The 16,558-nt window shown below is 36.0% G+C and overlaps 2 protein-coding genes and 1 pseudogene across 6 annotated transcripts in view; 1 reads left to right on the top strand and 2 right to left on the bottom strand.

Moving 5' to 3' along the window:
* The window catches only part of traf3ip1 (TNF receptor-associated factor 3 interacting protein 1), a 33,327-nt gene extending 24,528 nt beyond the window's left edge, over window positions 1–8,799 (bottom strand). Inside the window, exons 1-3 of one of the 4 annotated variants that reach the window (XM_048194556.1) lie at window positions 8,521–8,799; window positions 4,316–4,384; window positions 636–818 (exon numbers count right to left, since the gene is read on the bottom strand). In XM_048194556.1, coding sequence (XP_048050513.1) covers window positions 636–818; window positions 4,316–4,384; window positions 8,521–8,643 — 375 coding nt within the window. In that variant the 5' untranslated portion in view covers window positions 8,644–8,799. The remainder of the gene's footprint in view (window positions 1–635; window positions 819–4,315; window positions 4,385–8,520) is intronic. The other 3 variants (XM_048194557.1, XM_048194558.1, XM_048194559.1) reach the window with 3 other exon arrangements.
* Window positions 6,054–6,170, bottom strand: LOC125270902 (annotated as a pseudogene).
* Window positions 8,800–11,472: 2,673 nt separating the features above from the next.
* Window positions 11,473–14,858, top strand: agr1 (anterior gradient 1). 2 transcript variants are annotated; one of them, XM_048194554.1, is made up of 8 exons: window positions 11,473–11,593; window positions 12,548–12,666; window positions 12,769–12,832; window positions 12,920–12,972; window positions 13,855–13,931; window positions 14,040–14,103; window positions 14,346–14,429; window positions 14,696–14,858. In XM_048194554.1, exons 2-8 carry the CDS (start codon window positions 12,570–12,572, stop codon window positions 14,761–14,763), a joined length of 507 nt encoding a protein of 168 aa, XP_048050511.1. In that variant the 5' UTR covers window positions 11,473–11,593; window positions 12,548–12,569; the 3' UTR covers window positions 14,764–14,858. The 2 variants fall into 2 exon arrangements, with proteins under 2 accessions (XP_048050511.1, XP_048050512.1); XM_048194555.1 differs by having other exon boundaries at window positions 11,500–11,593; window positions 12,553–12,666.
* The last annotated feature ends 1,700 nt before the right edge of the window (window positions 14,859–16,558 follow it).

The following is a 16,558-nucleotide window of genomic DNA, read 5'->3' as shown; positions in this document are numbered from 1 at the left end:
TATCTGCTGCCAAATTATGAGATAATATTAAAAAAAAAAAAAAAAAAAACTATGGCAGTTTTTCCCCATGGTACTGATGTCAAAATTGTGGCCAATGAAAATTCTGAGTGGCAAGAAACTTTGGAAAACCACTCGCCACAATGGCTTGTGAGCAAAAAAGTTAATGTCAAGCCCTTTCTACAATCATCCTGGAGCAACATGAGGTCAAATGTTTAGCTCAAAGACACAAAGGTGACAGAGCAGGATTGTTGATTTTCCAGTACCTGGGTCACCCCTGCAGTCTTTGTTTTTAACCATTTGGCTATGACCAATGTGACGCTTTCATGTCTTTTTCTCTTGCGACCTATAAAATATCCCAGTGTGCTGTAGAGCAGCATAGCTGTCATTCAGCCCAATGTTCACACCTGCTATTTGCCCTGCAGGCATCAGTGGGCTCCCCCGATAACGCTGCTGCCAATGTTCCATCGCTCCTTAACCTTCAGAAAAACTCAAGGGTGCAATTAAATGAATACATCTATAAATTACCCCCTGCTTGGACATCATTAGTCTGGAGTCATTCACTAGTTAAATGGCTTTGAGCGAATTCTGCAGGACAGAAGTACAGTAGCTGAGTGGTCTTTAATCGCAGGACTGACCTTGTTGATACAGCACTTAGCAATGACCTGCAGCAGCTCGTTGGTCTTCTCTGGTTCGTGTCCGGCTACGATTCGAGCAGGTTTGGCAGCCAAGGGCTCTCCACTGACTAGCATCACCACATCGATGGCCTTCTGAAGGAACATTATTTTTGAGTCTTTGTCCTGCAGGGTACATGAAGAGAACTGAGAAGTTAAAACAGAATTGCAAACATGTTTGTCTGTTTTCAAACAAGTTTCAAACACTGCCCCAGTCATCTGTTGTTCAAACAGGTAGTCCCATAACGCACTCCACTGGCTAAGCCAAGGTTGCCATTGCTAGCACAGTTGGGGCACTTCAACAAACAGACTGCAGTTTTGTTTGGGGCAACCAAGTGTGCAGAAAATACAAATCTTTGGACAAATCTTCAAGGCTTGGGTTTTCAACCTTTACAGACCCAGGGACACCTATCCAGAAACACAGCAAACCCAGGGACACTCAATATAAAAACAATAATTTTCTTTCATTAACAGCATAAATAAATAGTATTACCTTGTAATGATGATTATTAAATGGACCATATAATCTTATTCAAATAAATGTAAATAATCTTATATATTCAGAAGTCTATACATTTTGAAATATGTAGGCCTAGAAATTGTTTAAATTTGAAAGAAAATCTTGTTTTTTTAAGAAATGTTTCCTGAGCATAAAATCAGTATATTAGAATGGATCGTGGATCATGTGACACTGAAGCCAGGAGTAAAATTCAGCTTTGCCATTACAGGAATAAATGACATTTAATATATAATATATTACAATAGAAAAGTTATTTTATATTGTAATAATATTTCACAATTACTGTCTCTAACTGTACTTTTTATTTAATAATTGCTGACTTGGTGAGCAGAAGAGACTTCTTTCAAAAAAAAAAAAAAAAAATCTTACAGAACCCAAAATTTACAATAGTAGTTTATATCTCTCTCCCAGGGTTAACAAGAGTGCACAAAACTATTTGTGGCTCCAATCATTGATACTGACTGTGATGTTGCATTTGCATAAATTAGTGAAAGCTTCAACAAGTAGAACAGAACAATTACACCATCAAGATGATCTGTAACTTTATCTTATCATGTGAATCATCTGTGGTGTCAGTCTCATTCTGTAAACGCTTCATAAAACATGCGTGCCACACTTGAACTTTCCAAAAGAATTTCAGTGTCGGATCCCTGATTATAAATATCTTATGTCCAAAAAAACATTATAATAATAATGAAACTTTTTTTCCTTATTCAATGAAATGAAAAGTCTAGTTTAGTTACTATTGGCTTAGACTTAATTGCATTGTACACAAAGAACCGAACGCTATCCTGATGCTTTAAACACAACAGTACATCATCACCGGCAGTTTGATGATGAGTTCACTCCATTAAACCCTCTTTTCTGTATTTCTGCTTTGCTGGTTATGATGAAGTGCAACTGTCCGTATTGCCATTTAATGCTTTCATACTTCATGAGGTTCCTAATGAGGCCCCAGCGGCAGAACAACCTGTATACTGATGTGATCTGTTATGATTTTACACATTCAGCAGCGTTTAATATCCAACCACTACCTACACAATATCCATGCGATCAAAATGTTTCACAAGGCTAATCAGTGAAAGGGCGAATTTCATGAAAACATGTTCATGCCATATACATTTCCAGACGTGCTTCCGCTTTCTGTACTCTTCAAAACGCTTACAATGTATGTCCTACCCCTTCTCTATTCAACTTATGGAACGAACGCGGTTTCGTTTTTTTCCGTAAGTAGAATAGGGAAGGCGTAGGACATACGGTGGACATACTTTTCGAAGAATACGGAAAGCGGAAGCATGTGCAAGGCGATAATTTGTGTTTATAAAGCATATACCGTTGTATTTTTTCCGAAAATGACCAATCATTTCGCTAGATAAGACCCTTATTCCTCGTCTGGTATCGTTTAAAGCTGCACTGAAACTGTAATTTTGACTTTCGACCGCCTGGAGGCCATTGAATTCCACTATAAGGAGAACAATCCTGGAATGTTTTCATCAAAAACCTTAATTTCTTTTCAACTGAAGAAAGAAAGACATGAACATCTTGGATGACATGGGGGTGAGTAAATTATCAGGAAAATATTTTATTTAAAAGAGGACTAATCCTTTAATACAATGACAGTTTTTAATTTAAATCAGCATTAATGAGTTAGAAATTTATACTTATATATATATATATTCACAAAATATCCTGAAAAATATCACAATGCAAAGAAAAAATTGAAAAAGTCCTAAAATAGTTTTATTTTCTGTTTAATTTTTTTTGTGTTAAAATACTAATATGCAAATAATATATAGCTATAAGTTGGCTCAGTAGATTCCCCTGAAAGTGTTAAAACTGTGGCGCTATCAAAACATCACAATGTCATGGTATACCGTCACGCTGTTATGCTTCACACAGGTGTGGGGAGATCATTTATTATGCATGCTGGGACATCAAAGGCCACAGCTCTTTTAGACTGCCCGCCATTTGGAAAAGGATCAGACGTGAACTCCTCATTTTGCACACAGAGTGATGTGGTCAGCTAGTTACCTGCCTCTCTAACAGGGTCACAGTGATACTGATCCAAGTAAAACTAGTTAAAGGCACCAAGCTTTTAACAGGGAGATTTATCACACCTCATGGATCACCACGACGTGGGACTTTGGCACGCTAATTAAATGGAGAGTCTTGAGTTACACTCAGGGTATCTGATCAATGTCAACACCTAAACAGCAAAAAACACAGCTGAGTGGAAGTCTGAGATACTGCGGCTATAGAATCCAAGAACGCTTAATGAGGCAGGAGATCGGACAGATAGAAAGGTCAGTTGTAACACTGCCGAGTAGGTGGATTAATTGGCAAGGAACATAAAATGATTTAAAGTAGTACTGCAATAAGCAAGAAATAAGTGTCTGGTTTGCACATATACATACACACACATACTGTATTTAGCCTAAAATTTCTCTTAAGGCCAATTCGAATGGCACCGACAGACAGCAACTGACACTTTGTTGGGTTTTGTCGAATCAGTCTGTCGTCATCTGTTGTCGGCGCTCTTTTTTGCTGAATGAACATGTTCAATCGCTGATTGTCAGGTTGTAGAATGTCTCTTGGTGTGGTGTGAACTGGCTTTTAAAAGGTGCAGGATTTAACATTAGGATTTGACAAATAATGATTCAAGTTACTGTTAAGAAGTTGGGGTTGGTAAGATTTTTTGGGTTGGAAGTCTTTTATGCACACCAAGGCTGCATTTATTTGATCAAAAATACAGTAAAACAATATTGTGAAATATTATTACAATTTAACATATTTTAATATATACCAAAATGTAATTTAATCCTGTGATGACAAAACTGAATTTTCAGCAGCCATTTCTCCAGTCTTCAGTGTCACATGATCTTTCAGAAATCATTCTAATATGCCTATATTGTTTTTATAGTATATGCCTATTTGGTGCTCAAGAAAAAATCTTATTATTATCAATGTTGAAAACAGTTGTGCTGCTTATTATTTCTGTGGAAATTGTGACTTTTTTTTTAGAATAGAATAGAAAGAGCACTGGGATAAAGAAGAGCCAACCAAATATAACTTAGAAAAACTGTGCACATAAACATTCGTGGACACATTTTTATTGGTGTTTTACCTTCACATTATCTGACTTCATCTCTGCTTCTCCATAAAGTCCTTTCATAAAGCCTGTGGTACGTATTACCTAAAAAAATGGGTAAACAAAATATTAAAACCAGGTTTATATTTCAAAAATCTAAAGACAATACACTCGGTTTCAAAACCTAGTGAGCTGGAAACTGCCGTTATTGTCTACTGCTGAAACAGAACCTCATAAGTCATTGATTTGGAACACTCTACGTAGACAGCAACTCAGCTACACAGGCAGCTCACTAGGTTTTGGAAGAAAGTTATCCTTACTTTTGTAAATTGTTCACATTAATGATGGAGAAATAATTTACAAAATATTCAGTAAAATGCAATTTAAAGGGTTAGTTCACCCAAAAATGAAAATTATGTCATTGATTACTCACCATCATGTCGTTCCACACCTGTAAGACCTTCGTTCATCTTCGGAACACAAATTAAGATATTTTTGATGAAATCCGATGGCTCAGTGAGGCCTGCATTGCCAGTAAGATAATTAACACTTTCAGATGCCCAGAAATCTACTAAAAACATATTTAAAACAGTTCATGTGACTACTGTGGTTCAACCTTAATGTTATAAAGCGACGAGAATACATTTTGCGTGCCAAAAAAACAAAATAACGACTTTATTCAACAATATCTAGTGACGGGCGATATCAAAACACTGCTTCATGAAGCTTCGAAGCTTTACAAATCTTTTGTTTCAAATCATTGGTTGGCAGTGTGTATCAAACTGCCAAAGTCACGTGATTTTAGTAAACGAGGCTTCGTTATGTCATAAGTGTTTCAAAATTTCAATGGTTCACCACTGGGGGGCATGACTTTGGCAGTTTGATACACGCTCCGAACCACTGATTCGAAACAAAAGATTCGTAAATCTTCGAAGCTTCATGAATCAGTGTTCTGAAATCGCCTATCGCTAGATATTGTTGAATAAAGTCGTTATTTTGTTTTTTTGGCAGACAAAAAGTATTCCCGTCGCTTCATAACATTAAGGTTGAACCACTGTAGTCACATGAACTGTTTTAAATACGTCTTTAGTAACTTTCTGGACATCTGAATGTGTTAATTGTCTTGCTGGCAATGGAGGCCTCACTGAGCCATCAAATTTTATCAAAAATATCTTAATTTGTGTTCAGATGATGAACGAAGGTCTTATGGGTGTGGAACGACATGAGGGTGAATAATAAATGACAGAATTTTCATTTTTGGGTGAACTAACCCTTTAACACTACATTATACTATGACAAGCAATGAATGAATGAATGAGGCATTTATATAGCGCTTTCATATGTACTACTGTACACCCAAAGCGCTTTACAATCATATCAGGGGTCTCTCCTCATCCACCACCAGTGTGCAGCATCCACTTGGATGATGCGACGGCAGCCACAGTACAACGGCGCCAGTGCGCTCACCACACACCAGCTGTAGGTGGAGAGGAGAGAGAGTGAAAGAGCCAATTCAATGGATGGGGATTATTAGGAGGCCGTGATTGGTAAGGGCCTATGGAGGGAATTTGGCCAGGACACCGGGGTTACACCCCTACTCTTTACGAGAAGTGCCATGGGATTTTTAATGACCACAGAGAGTCAGGACCTCGGTTTAACGTCTCATCCGAAGGACGGTGCTTGTTACAGTACAGTGTCCCCGTCACTATACTGGGGCATTAGGACCCACACAGACCACAGGGTGAGCACCCCCTGCTGGCCTTACCAACACCTCTTCCAGCAGCTACCTGGTTTTCCCAGGAGGTCTCCCATCCAGGTACTAACCAGGCTCAGCCCTGCTTAGCTTCAGTGGGCAACCGGTCTTGGGCTACAGGGTGATATGGCTACAAGCAATGGCATAACTCATATGAGGACAGTATGCATACCAGTGTTGAAAAAGTGCTGCAGAATTGGGCTTTTACACTGTTGCTGCAGGTAGTTTTTGTAGTCCGTGGGTTTAAGTGACTACCCACCCCCCACCCGGAATGAGACTGGGCTACTTTTGATTATCAGTTGGGCTGGTTTTGTTGAGCAGACCTGCCAACTCTGATGCATACAGTAGACAGACGGTGTGATCTTAAGGGTGATTCTATTCTATTTAGCTAATTTTAGCTGAGCTTACAACCCGCAGACCTATCTCTGGATACAAACACACCCACTGTCCTCTTCCTTTACCTAATACTGTCTAGAACCAGTCAAAGGTTTGGACACACCAGAGTGAATTCATGTTTCTCATGATATTGACACCTTGGTTTTTACTTAAAGGCTTGTAATTAATTTTGTAGACAAATATAAATTATGTGTACAATAATTTCTGGACAAAAGTACAATTCTCAATCCTGGCAGGAAATGACTGAGGTGCCCTTGAGCATGGCACTTAACCCCCAATAGCTCAACAAAAATGGCTGCTCACTGCTTCGGGTGTGTGTGTGTGTGTGTGTGTGTGTGCGTGTGTGTGTTCACTACTCAGTGTGTGTGCACTAACTTGTATGGGTTAAATGCAGAGAAAAAAATTCTGAATATGTTTTACCATACTTGGCCTTCACATGACTGATGCGTTTACCATATTTTGGTCACTAAATAATGTAATTTATGTTATTTTATAGTTTACAACTTTACTATTGTTCTAAAAATGGGAAAACAGCTATAATAAAAAAATAAGCGCGTGTCAATAATAATAAGTGTGTGTCAAGAGATTGATCACATTTTATTGAATCACATTTTATTTTACCAATTTAGACCAGCACCCAGCAATAAAACTGTACTCACAAGTAAAGAAGCTTACTTATCTTATCTGTATATAATTGTATCAACTAAATGTACCATCGGTATATTATAAATGTATTAAAAAAGATTATTAATTTAAAGGATTAGTTCACTTTCAAATGAAAATTTCCTGATAATTTACTCACCCCCATGTCATCCAAGATGTCCATGTCCTTCTCTCTTCAGTCAAAACGAAATTAAGGTTTTTGATGAAAACATTCCAGGATTATTCTCCATATAAAATTCCTAAATTGTCATATACAATATGCTAGTGCAAGTATATAACAATTAGTTCAAACTTTGACCTGTGGAGGGCAGTAATACACTTAGCAGCGTCTACACTGCTGGAATTCTAATAGAGAAGAAGAAGAAGAAGAGAGCTAGTTCAAGATGAGCATTTATTGTTAAAATGTATAAACTTTTTTTTTTTTTTTTTTTTTTTTTTAGAAAATAAGTGATGGTTTCTCTAGATAAGACCCTTATTTCTCGTCTGGGATCACGTAGAATGCTTTGAAGCTGCACTGAAACTGTAATTTTGACCTTCAACCGTTTGGAGGCCATTGAAGTCCACTATATGGAGAAAAATCCTGGAATGTTTTCATCAAAAACCTTCTTTTCGACTGAAGAGAGAAGGACATGGACATCTTGGATGACATGGGGGTGAGTAAATTATCAGGAAAATTTTAATTTGAAAGTGGACTCATCCTTTAATAGTACATGCATTGAAACAAAAATAAAATGACATGACAATTAAATAACTTCTAAATACAATTTAATTATTTAAAAATACACACATTTCTGAATTGCTATTTTAATTTGCTCAGTGTGCATGGCATTTAACAGGGTACTCTGGTTTACTTAAAAATGAACAACCATTGGATGATGATGTTTGTTGCCAATGGCTGCCATTTATTGGACAGTATGTATATTCTTTAGATTAAGAAGCACATCTTTGTGATATCTCATGGATATGTCAAGATCATCTACATTCATGTCGTAGACCCTCTAGTTTTGTTTGCATAACCATGTGGACAGAGCTATGCCTAGTAACAAGGTAAACAGTTCAACAAGAGCTGAGCAATGACAGTAAACCAAAACTGTCTTTAAAAGAAAGATTATATTGCTAACATTGTTTTAAGTTTTTGTAATTAATATTCTATCAACTTGCACATCAAAACACAAACATCATCTAAACCCTGAAACTAATGCAAAGCTCTGGCAGCTCAAATATTAAAGCTAATATTAGTGGTTTACACGTTCAGTCTGATATACTATGATTTATCTGACATTTTTTGAAGACTATGCGCAGGCTACATTAGCAGGCTAGCACGTTGAGATCTATAAACTGGACTTGAACCGTGTAAATGTGAACATGTAGATGGTGAGGGAAATAAAACAGCACTTATGTCATCATCATAATGTTTTTAGCATCTCACCTCACTGAAGATATCGTGCAGGTATCGAAACGGCGGTTTGCTGAGCAGTTTTTCTGTCAGAGGAGGCTTTTTGATCACTTTTCCCAGAGTCTCCTGGGTCTTTTTGATAACTGATTCGTTCATGGCAACAAACTAAACCAGTATTTTGTGTGAAAGATGTTTCTTTAGTAATTAATCGCCGTTTCTGTTCTGCTAGCAGCAGATTTCCGCTCGCTAAACTCTGCTGTTGCCGTGGCGATAGCTTTCTATCCCACAATCCTTCACTGTGCCGATTCTGCGCTTGCGCGGAACCTAGGCAGTCGCCAAAGGTTACAGATGTCCATGACAACAACAAACAAGAGTAGAACACTGTAGCTGTCCAAATTTATGTCAGGTCTCTCCCTAGATAATAATTATTATGTATATCTATGGGTCCCTCTTCTTGTTTCAGACCAAAACTGGAACATATATCAGTGTTAACAGACCAGATGAAAAATAAATGAATACATGATAATTAATTTACTAAAATAAAATAAATACAGATTACAGAATACAGATTTTATTGTTATTTTTAACTAATTTATTTATGAATACATTAGTTAAAAAAATAATAGCCTATAAAAATGATGAATTTAATAGTAAATGTACTTTAAAAATAAATAAAATAATAATGAAATAACTCAAATAAATACATTAAAATAATAATTGCTATTTTTAATTTGATCAGTGTGTGTGGTATCTTTCAACCCTTTCATGCATGAATTATAATAACCACAGTCAAGATTTTTTGTGATCTCTACAACTGGTGAAGGTACAACTCAGTGGAAACCCAACTTAGACAATATAGAAAATGCTCAAACTCCCTCCAGTCTACCAGAGTACGTCAGTTTACCCTTATTAGCTGATCATTCTGATTATGTTCAAAATGGACAAATTTGTTTCTCCTCTCTGAGAAAACCTCAGACTGAAATCTATATTGATCTATTGATGTTTTCAGGCTGTGGAAAAATGCATTTGTTTTCAAATCTCATCTAATGTGAGCAGTGTTGGGGTTAATGCTTTACAAGTAATGTGCATTACGTGATCAGATTACATTTTTAATGTAACAAGTAACGTAATGCTTTACAAGTAGTGTGAATTACATAATCAGATTGCTTTTTTGATTTAACAAGTAAAGTAACATTGCAAGTAACGTGCATTACGTAATCAGATTGCTTTTTTGATGTAACAGGTAAAGTAATGTATTACAAGTAACATAATTACGTAATCAGATTACTTTTTGATGTAACGAGTGAAGTAACGCATTACAAGTAATGTACATTATGTAATCAGATTACTTTTTAATGTAACAAGTAAAGTAACACATTACAAGTAACATGCATTTCGTAATCAGATTACTTTTTTGATGTAACAGGTAAAGTAATGCATTACAAGTAACGTGCATTATGTAATCAGATTACTTTTTGATGTAACAAGTGAAGTAACGTATTACAAGTAACATGCATTTCGTAATCAGATTGCTTTTTTGATGTAACAGGTAAAGTAACGCATTACAAGTAACGTGCATTACGTAATCAGATTACTTTTTGATGTAACAGGTAAAAGTAACGCATTACAAGTTACGTGCATTACGTAATCAGACTACTTTTTGATGTAACGAGTGAAGTAACACATTACAAGTAACGTGCATTACGTAATCAGATTACTTTTTGATGTAACAGGTAAAGTAATGCATTACAAGTAACGTGCATTACGTAATCAGACTATGTTTTGATGTAACGAGTGAAGTAACGCATTACAAGTAACGTGCATAACGTAATCAGATTGCTTTTTTGATGTAACAGGTAAAGTAACGCATTACAAGTAACGTGCATTATGTAATCAGATTACTTTTTGATGTAATGAGTGAAGTAATGCATTACAAGTAACATGCATTACGTAATCAGATTGCTTTTTTCGATGTAACAGGTAAAGTAATGCATTACACGTAACATGCATTTCGTAATCAGATTACTTTTTTGATGTAACGAGTAAAGTAACGCATTTGAAGTAACATGCATTACATAAGCAGATAACTTTTTTGATGTACCAAGCAATGCATTACAAGTGTCACAATCACCAGTGAGAGTGCCCGTCATTGCCATCAGAAGGCACTTCAACTCAGACTAATATTATTGTCAAAGACTATACAACTTGTATAACTTGTAAACAGCTGTGAACAATCATGGCAGATAGACCAGGCAGTGTGTTATGGGTAATGGAGTCTTTGACAGTAATATTAGTCCGGGTTGGAGTGCCCTCTGATGGCAATGACGGGCACTCTCACTGGTGATTGTGACATCAAGTAACATGGATTATATTTAATTCCATGTACAACGGCTTGCCATTTGGTGGCAAAGTATAGGATGATGCACTAGTGTCCACTCTAGAGGCTGATGTGCAACTATGCGATCAGAACCCATGCATACGCAAGAAAATGCTTTTTGAATAGCTGTCCACTGTAATAACCTCTATGCATGAAAGGGTTAAAAAGAACAACCGTTGAATGTTAGCATTTGTTGGAAACATGGTGTTTTTGAACATCAACCAGCAAATGATCAATCACACCACTGTGTTTTTCAGTTGGGTAGTCTTTCAAAACTTCTAAAACGTTTCAGTCTGAATCCACTAGTGGTTCTCCATTATTATCCCAAATATCCTCAAATCTTGACAATACAGATGCAGGATAATCATTAAGCACAAAGGTCTCCACCTAAAACTGACAGGTTTCTGAGCTTGTTGCATAAAGGTGTGCATATTCAAACCTCATACCTTGAATAGTTAAACAGCATGAGGCAAAGAATATTTTCTGTAATAAAATGACTTAAGAAAAAGTCATTTTTCTTAAGTCATGTTTACATATTATGCAACATAAAGATATCAACTGAGTTTCTGTGATTGGCTAAATAAACATGAAAGGAATTCTGTATTTCCTGTATGCAAAACCTGTTTGGGAGGTTACACAGTGTGACTATAAATTGCCTGACATACAACATATAGTTGCTGTCGGCTTGGAGAAAGGGACAGTTGCTCTGGTTCACCTGTTTCATTCCCGGTAGGTTCTCTTTTACTTGCAAATGCTATTTTCTTAATTTCCTGAAATTATTTATTGTGTGCTATGGGGCAGAATGAATCTGAATCTAAATGTATTATCCAAATATATAAAGGCTGGGTTGTTTGTTGGAGCACTGCAAACTACCTCATTAGTTTCACATTATTCTCATTTGACATGAACAGGTTTCTTTTGTATTTTGCTCCAAACTTGGCAGCATAAAAGGAATGTTGGTTTAGAGAATGCAAAACTGTAGTTACAATTTGAATGTCAAAGGAAATCTTTATGGAAAAAAAGTTTGGTTCCACTTTATTTTAAGGTGACAGTTACATTGTATATATGTACTGAGTAATATTAATTAACTACATGTACTTATAGAGTTACAGTTAGGGTTAGTTACTTGTTTTTAAAATATTTTATTTAAAGCATTTAGAGTTAGCTACTTGTAATTATGCATAATTTAATGTTAATACTATAGTAAGTACACGTAGTAACACGTTACTATGTCACCTTAAAATAAAGTGTTACCAAAAGTTTACTTTCGCTTCGTAATAGCATTTTATACAGGGCAAATTTGTAGGTGAAAATATTAATTGTAGTTCTCATTAATACTGTCAAGTTAAATTATAAAACAAACAGTTTCTCAAATTAAAATGCTGTATTATTCAAGTAAACATTTGTCACTCATTGCTGTCAGAACAAAGTTTCAGAAGCACGTTTGTCCAGTTCAACGGCTCTTGTCATCTATTTGACAGAATGTCATTGCAATGCCAGTAGGTGGACCCAACCTTAAAAACTGTCTAATATTCAGAGCATTAGTCATCCTTTGCCTTTCTTTTTCTTCTCTCTCTCTCTCTCTCTCTCTCTCTCTCTCTCTCTCTCTCTCTCTCTCTCTCTCTCTCTCTCTCTCTCTCTCTCTCTCTCTCTCTCTCTCTCTCTCTCTCTCTCTCTTTTCAGCACAGCAGAACATACTATAATCATGCAGCACTGGATGGTCTGTGTCTTATTTTTATTCTTTGTGTTCTGTGACGTCTCTACTCAAAGGAAAAAAAAGACAGTCCAAACTCTTTCAAGAGGTATCAATGAATCACAGCATCACATAAGTCCATTTTTGTTCTTATACTATGGCAAACTAATCATAGAAAAACATCCCATTCAAAGTGGTTCGTTTCTTTCAGGCTGGGGCGATGACATCACCTGGGTTCAGACGTATGAGGAGGGACTGACCAAAGCAGTCAAAGGGTACCTAAAGATTATACAATCACAATAAACTCCACTCTCACCTGTATGTTATGTATAATCAGGCTTTTAATATCTGTTTTACTGTAGTAATAAGCCATTGATGGTCATTCATCATTTGGAGGATTGTCCGCACAGTAAAGGTTTGCATATTTTGCATCTTTTTTCAAACAGTATACATGATCTGTAATGAAATAAAAATGTACAGACCAGAGGTGTCCATTCCTGCTCCTGGAGGGCCATTATCCTGCAGAGTTTAGCTCCAACCCCAGTTTAACACACCTGAACCAGCTAATCAAGTTCTTACTAGGCATACTAGAAACTTCCAGGCAGGTGTGTTGAGGCAAGTTGGAGCTAAACTTTGCAGGACAGTGGCCCTCCAGGACCGAGTTTGGACACCTCTGGTATAGATTATTTCCTTGTGCTGTAGATACATACAAGTAAAACTCCAAACTCGTACAGTAAAGTAATAGGTGCACTGTTCCTTTAAATCAGGGGTTTTAACTTTTTAGTGGCCATGGACCATCCAAATATCATCATGATTGTGCAAGGGTCCCTTAAAAGGCTGCTATATACACTCCTAGAAAAAAGGTTCAGTGGGATTCAATATCGACTCAAATTTAAAGAACCCCAAAATGTTCTATAAGGAGAAATGTCTTAAATGATTACATAATACTTTCATGTTTTAATGGGTTATTTCATTTTTTCTATTAGTGATAAAGGGTTTATGGACTGTTTAATTCATAAAATGTAATAAAAATAAAAATAAAAAATAATTATAAATAAATAAATAATACCTCTAATTATAGCACTGTCCTGTTAGAGGTATTATTTATTTATTCAAATACTTTTATATCATTTTAATAATTTTTTTAATATTATTCAATGATTTATTTCAATCTTATATTTTTGAACCCCAGTTTGAAAACCCCTGCTTTAAATGACAGCCAGAGAGAAATAAATCTTTGCTTTAAAATGCATGTAAATTTATTCATCTCTTCTTCGACTCTTTTGTTTATTTTTAGCTCTGAAAAAGGCTTTTTCTGAACATGCAACTATTCAAAGGCTGGCCAAATCTGATTTCATCATGCTCAATTTAGTGGTAAAGTACAAATTTTGTATAATATTCAGCAGACATTGGAGTGTGCATTTAAAACAGTAAGAATATTCAAAAGAGTTTTTGACCAAGTAGTTTGATTGTGATTTCCAGCACGAGACCACCGATGAACACTTGGCCCCTGATGGCTTTTATGTCCCCAGAATCATGTTTGTTGGTGAGTTTTCACATATTTCCTAATAAACAGTTATAAAACACTTTATTATATTATATTATATTATATATTTTCTAGTACTGAAATTTACACATCATAGTAGTAGGCCTAGTTGTTGCACTGCTTTTAAAATTTGGTGGCCCTGATTTCATTTTCCTTATGTAAAATGATTTGATTTGGGGGCGATTATAGGTTATGTTGTCGTGAGAATCACTCTTCTCCATCTTCTCTCCTCCTGCACCTAGATCCCTCACTGACTGTGCGAGCTGACATTGTTGGAAAGTACGCCAACCGAATGTACACGTATGAGCCAGTCGACATGGACTTCTGTGAGTGTGTTTCTGCTGTCTAATGAGCTCCGCTGAGAGGCAGGAGCTCTATAGTTGTCAAGCACGGATGGTTCAGCTTGAGCTTTCCCACTCTCTGAAGCTCCCAACAGCAGAGCTGAGCTGTTCATTTGTTTATTCATGCTCACCTGTAACACATTCTCTGCTACAGAACGTGCTAATGTTGATAATTAATATTTGATTTACTATAGTCATTAGTTAAGCATGCATTAATCATTTCCCCTGCCTATATCTTTCTTTGTGTGCAGTGGCGGAGAACATGATAAAAGCCAAGATCTTGCTTAAGGGTGAACACGAGGAACATGATGATCTGTGATGGATAGAGAACAGCTGACCTCTTTCAAGACTTGCACACTGGTTTCTTTGTGCAACTAGCAATATTAAACTTTGAATAAAGTATGTTAGTATTAATAATGTTTCTGTGTTCATTCACCTTTAGCAGCAAGAAATAATGCAATTGTAAGAAAGAGGAGGTAAACTATGAGTTTATTTTTGCCTTTGGGTTCACTTGATTAGGCAAGAATAGGTAGTGCTCTACTTGACAAAGATCACCAGGAATAAACAGTTGCTAATTCCATTAACTAGTAAGCAAGGCAATGACATTATACAAGGATTAAGACATTACTCGTCTGTGATTTGCAGAAAGGATCAAAGAAGCAAAATAAGAATCATCACGTGAGTCACAATGAGGAAAAATGCAAGCATGTAATGACACAGAGTATACACTAGATGGCAGAGCACACTATGTACAGAAGCCAGTGTCAAAATCATCAATTTTATGCTAAATAAGCATAAGATATAAGTAAATTACAAGTACAATATATATGTGTTAATATATTCATAAATATTAATTAAGTACTTTGCTTTTTGATGTCTTATGAAATAATCACTTTTTGACAGACACAATTCAAATAGCAAAACTGATTATTAACTGAAAGGTAGATACTTATGGGAGTGGGCAGTCACTGCTGAGTTTTTATGGCATTTGCCTTTTCCAGGTTAAACTAAAACAACTGATTCTTCTTTCTCCATGAAACACGACTTAAAAAAAAAGTAAGCAAGCAAGAACGAAAGCATGAAAGTGAGAAAATAATCTCATTCAGATGGTGAACGTGATTTTGCTAAGTACAACATGATCCTGGATCAATATCTTTGATGATCCCGGAACAACATTTCAATCAACCAATGAAATTTGAGGGACAAGTTTACAGTTTATGTAAAGTTTAAGCTTACAACTGGGTTACGTTATGGGTAGGGTTAGGAGTAATTTTTCAGACAGGAATATTGTTTCAGTGATCAACAAAATATGTTGATCTAGGAACATGTCTTACTTGGCAAAATCATGGTGACCTTTACAGAAGCATATCAACAATTCACCTCAGAGCTCATGGTCTGTATCTAAAAAAATATTACAACAATGGGGAAAATAAAAATAAATTACTTTTTTCTTATTGATTGGGACTGTTGCCCTCTATTCTTACAGTATCAATTATTACAAATAACCCTTACAAATTATTGCTGTAGTTGGCTATCACAGCTTAAAAATGTGCTTTAAAATAACTTACCAGGATTTAACGTGTTGAAAATAACTAAAGTTTTCACTTAATACAACTTCACATTTTAAGTTGACTTAACTTAAAATTTCAAGGCGGCACAAACACTATGAAAAAGTGTTGACTAAAACAATTTTTTTTTTACAGTGTCAACAGCACAAATAAACTGTAGTTGGGCACTTCACATGTGGGTCATGAGGTCTAAACAGGTCATTCAAAAGTCAAAAGTCTGGCAATGTGAGACGATAGGGTTGGGATATGTTACTTGTAAATAGCACCTTAAACAATATATCCATACAGTGAATGCATGGATTGATAAAATGCAAGTTGTGCTAAAATCATCTGCAAAATATATCAATGTAAATGTATTATTATATTATAGGTAGTGTGTCTACTGGTAATTTTGCAAAAGAGGTGGGCCTGAAGCTCTGAAAAAAATCTGGAAAAATGTCAACAGGATTTGAAAAAGCAGCTTTCTGACTATGAGTCAGGAGTTGCTGAGTGTGCTGAATGAAGGGAGGTGACACTGTGACAGACTTTAATCCTCCTCCGGCCCAG

The sequence above is a fragment of the Megalobrama amblycephala genome, linkage group LG6, assembly GCF_018812025.1.
Source record: "Megalobrama amblycephala isolate DHTTF-2021 linkage group LG6, ASM1881202v1, whole genome shotgun sequence".
Classification (NCBI taxonomy): Eukaryota; Metazoa; Chordata; class Actinopteri; order Cypriniformes; family Xenocyprididae; genus Megalobrama; species Megalobrama amblycephala.
This window is presented reverse-complemented; position numbering and strand designations above follow the sequence as displayed.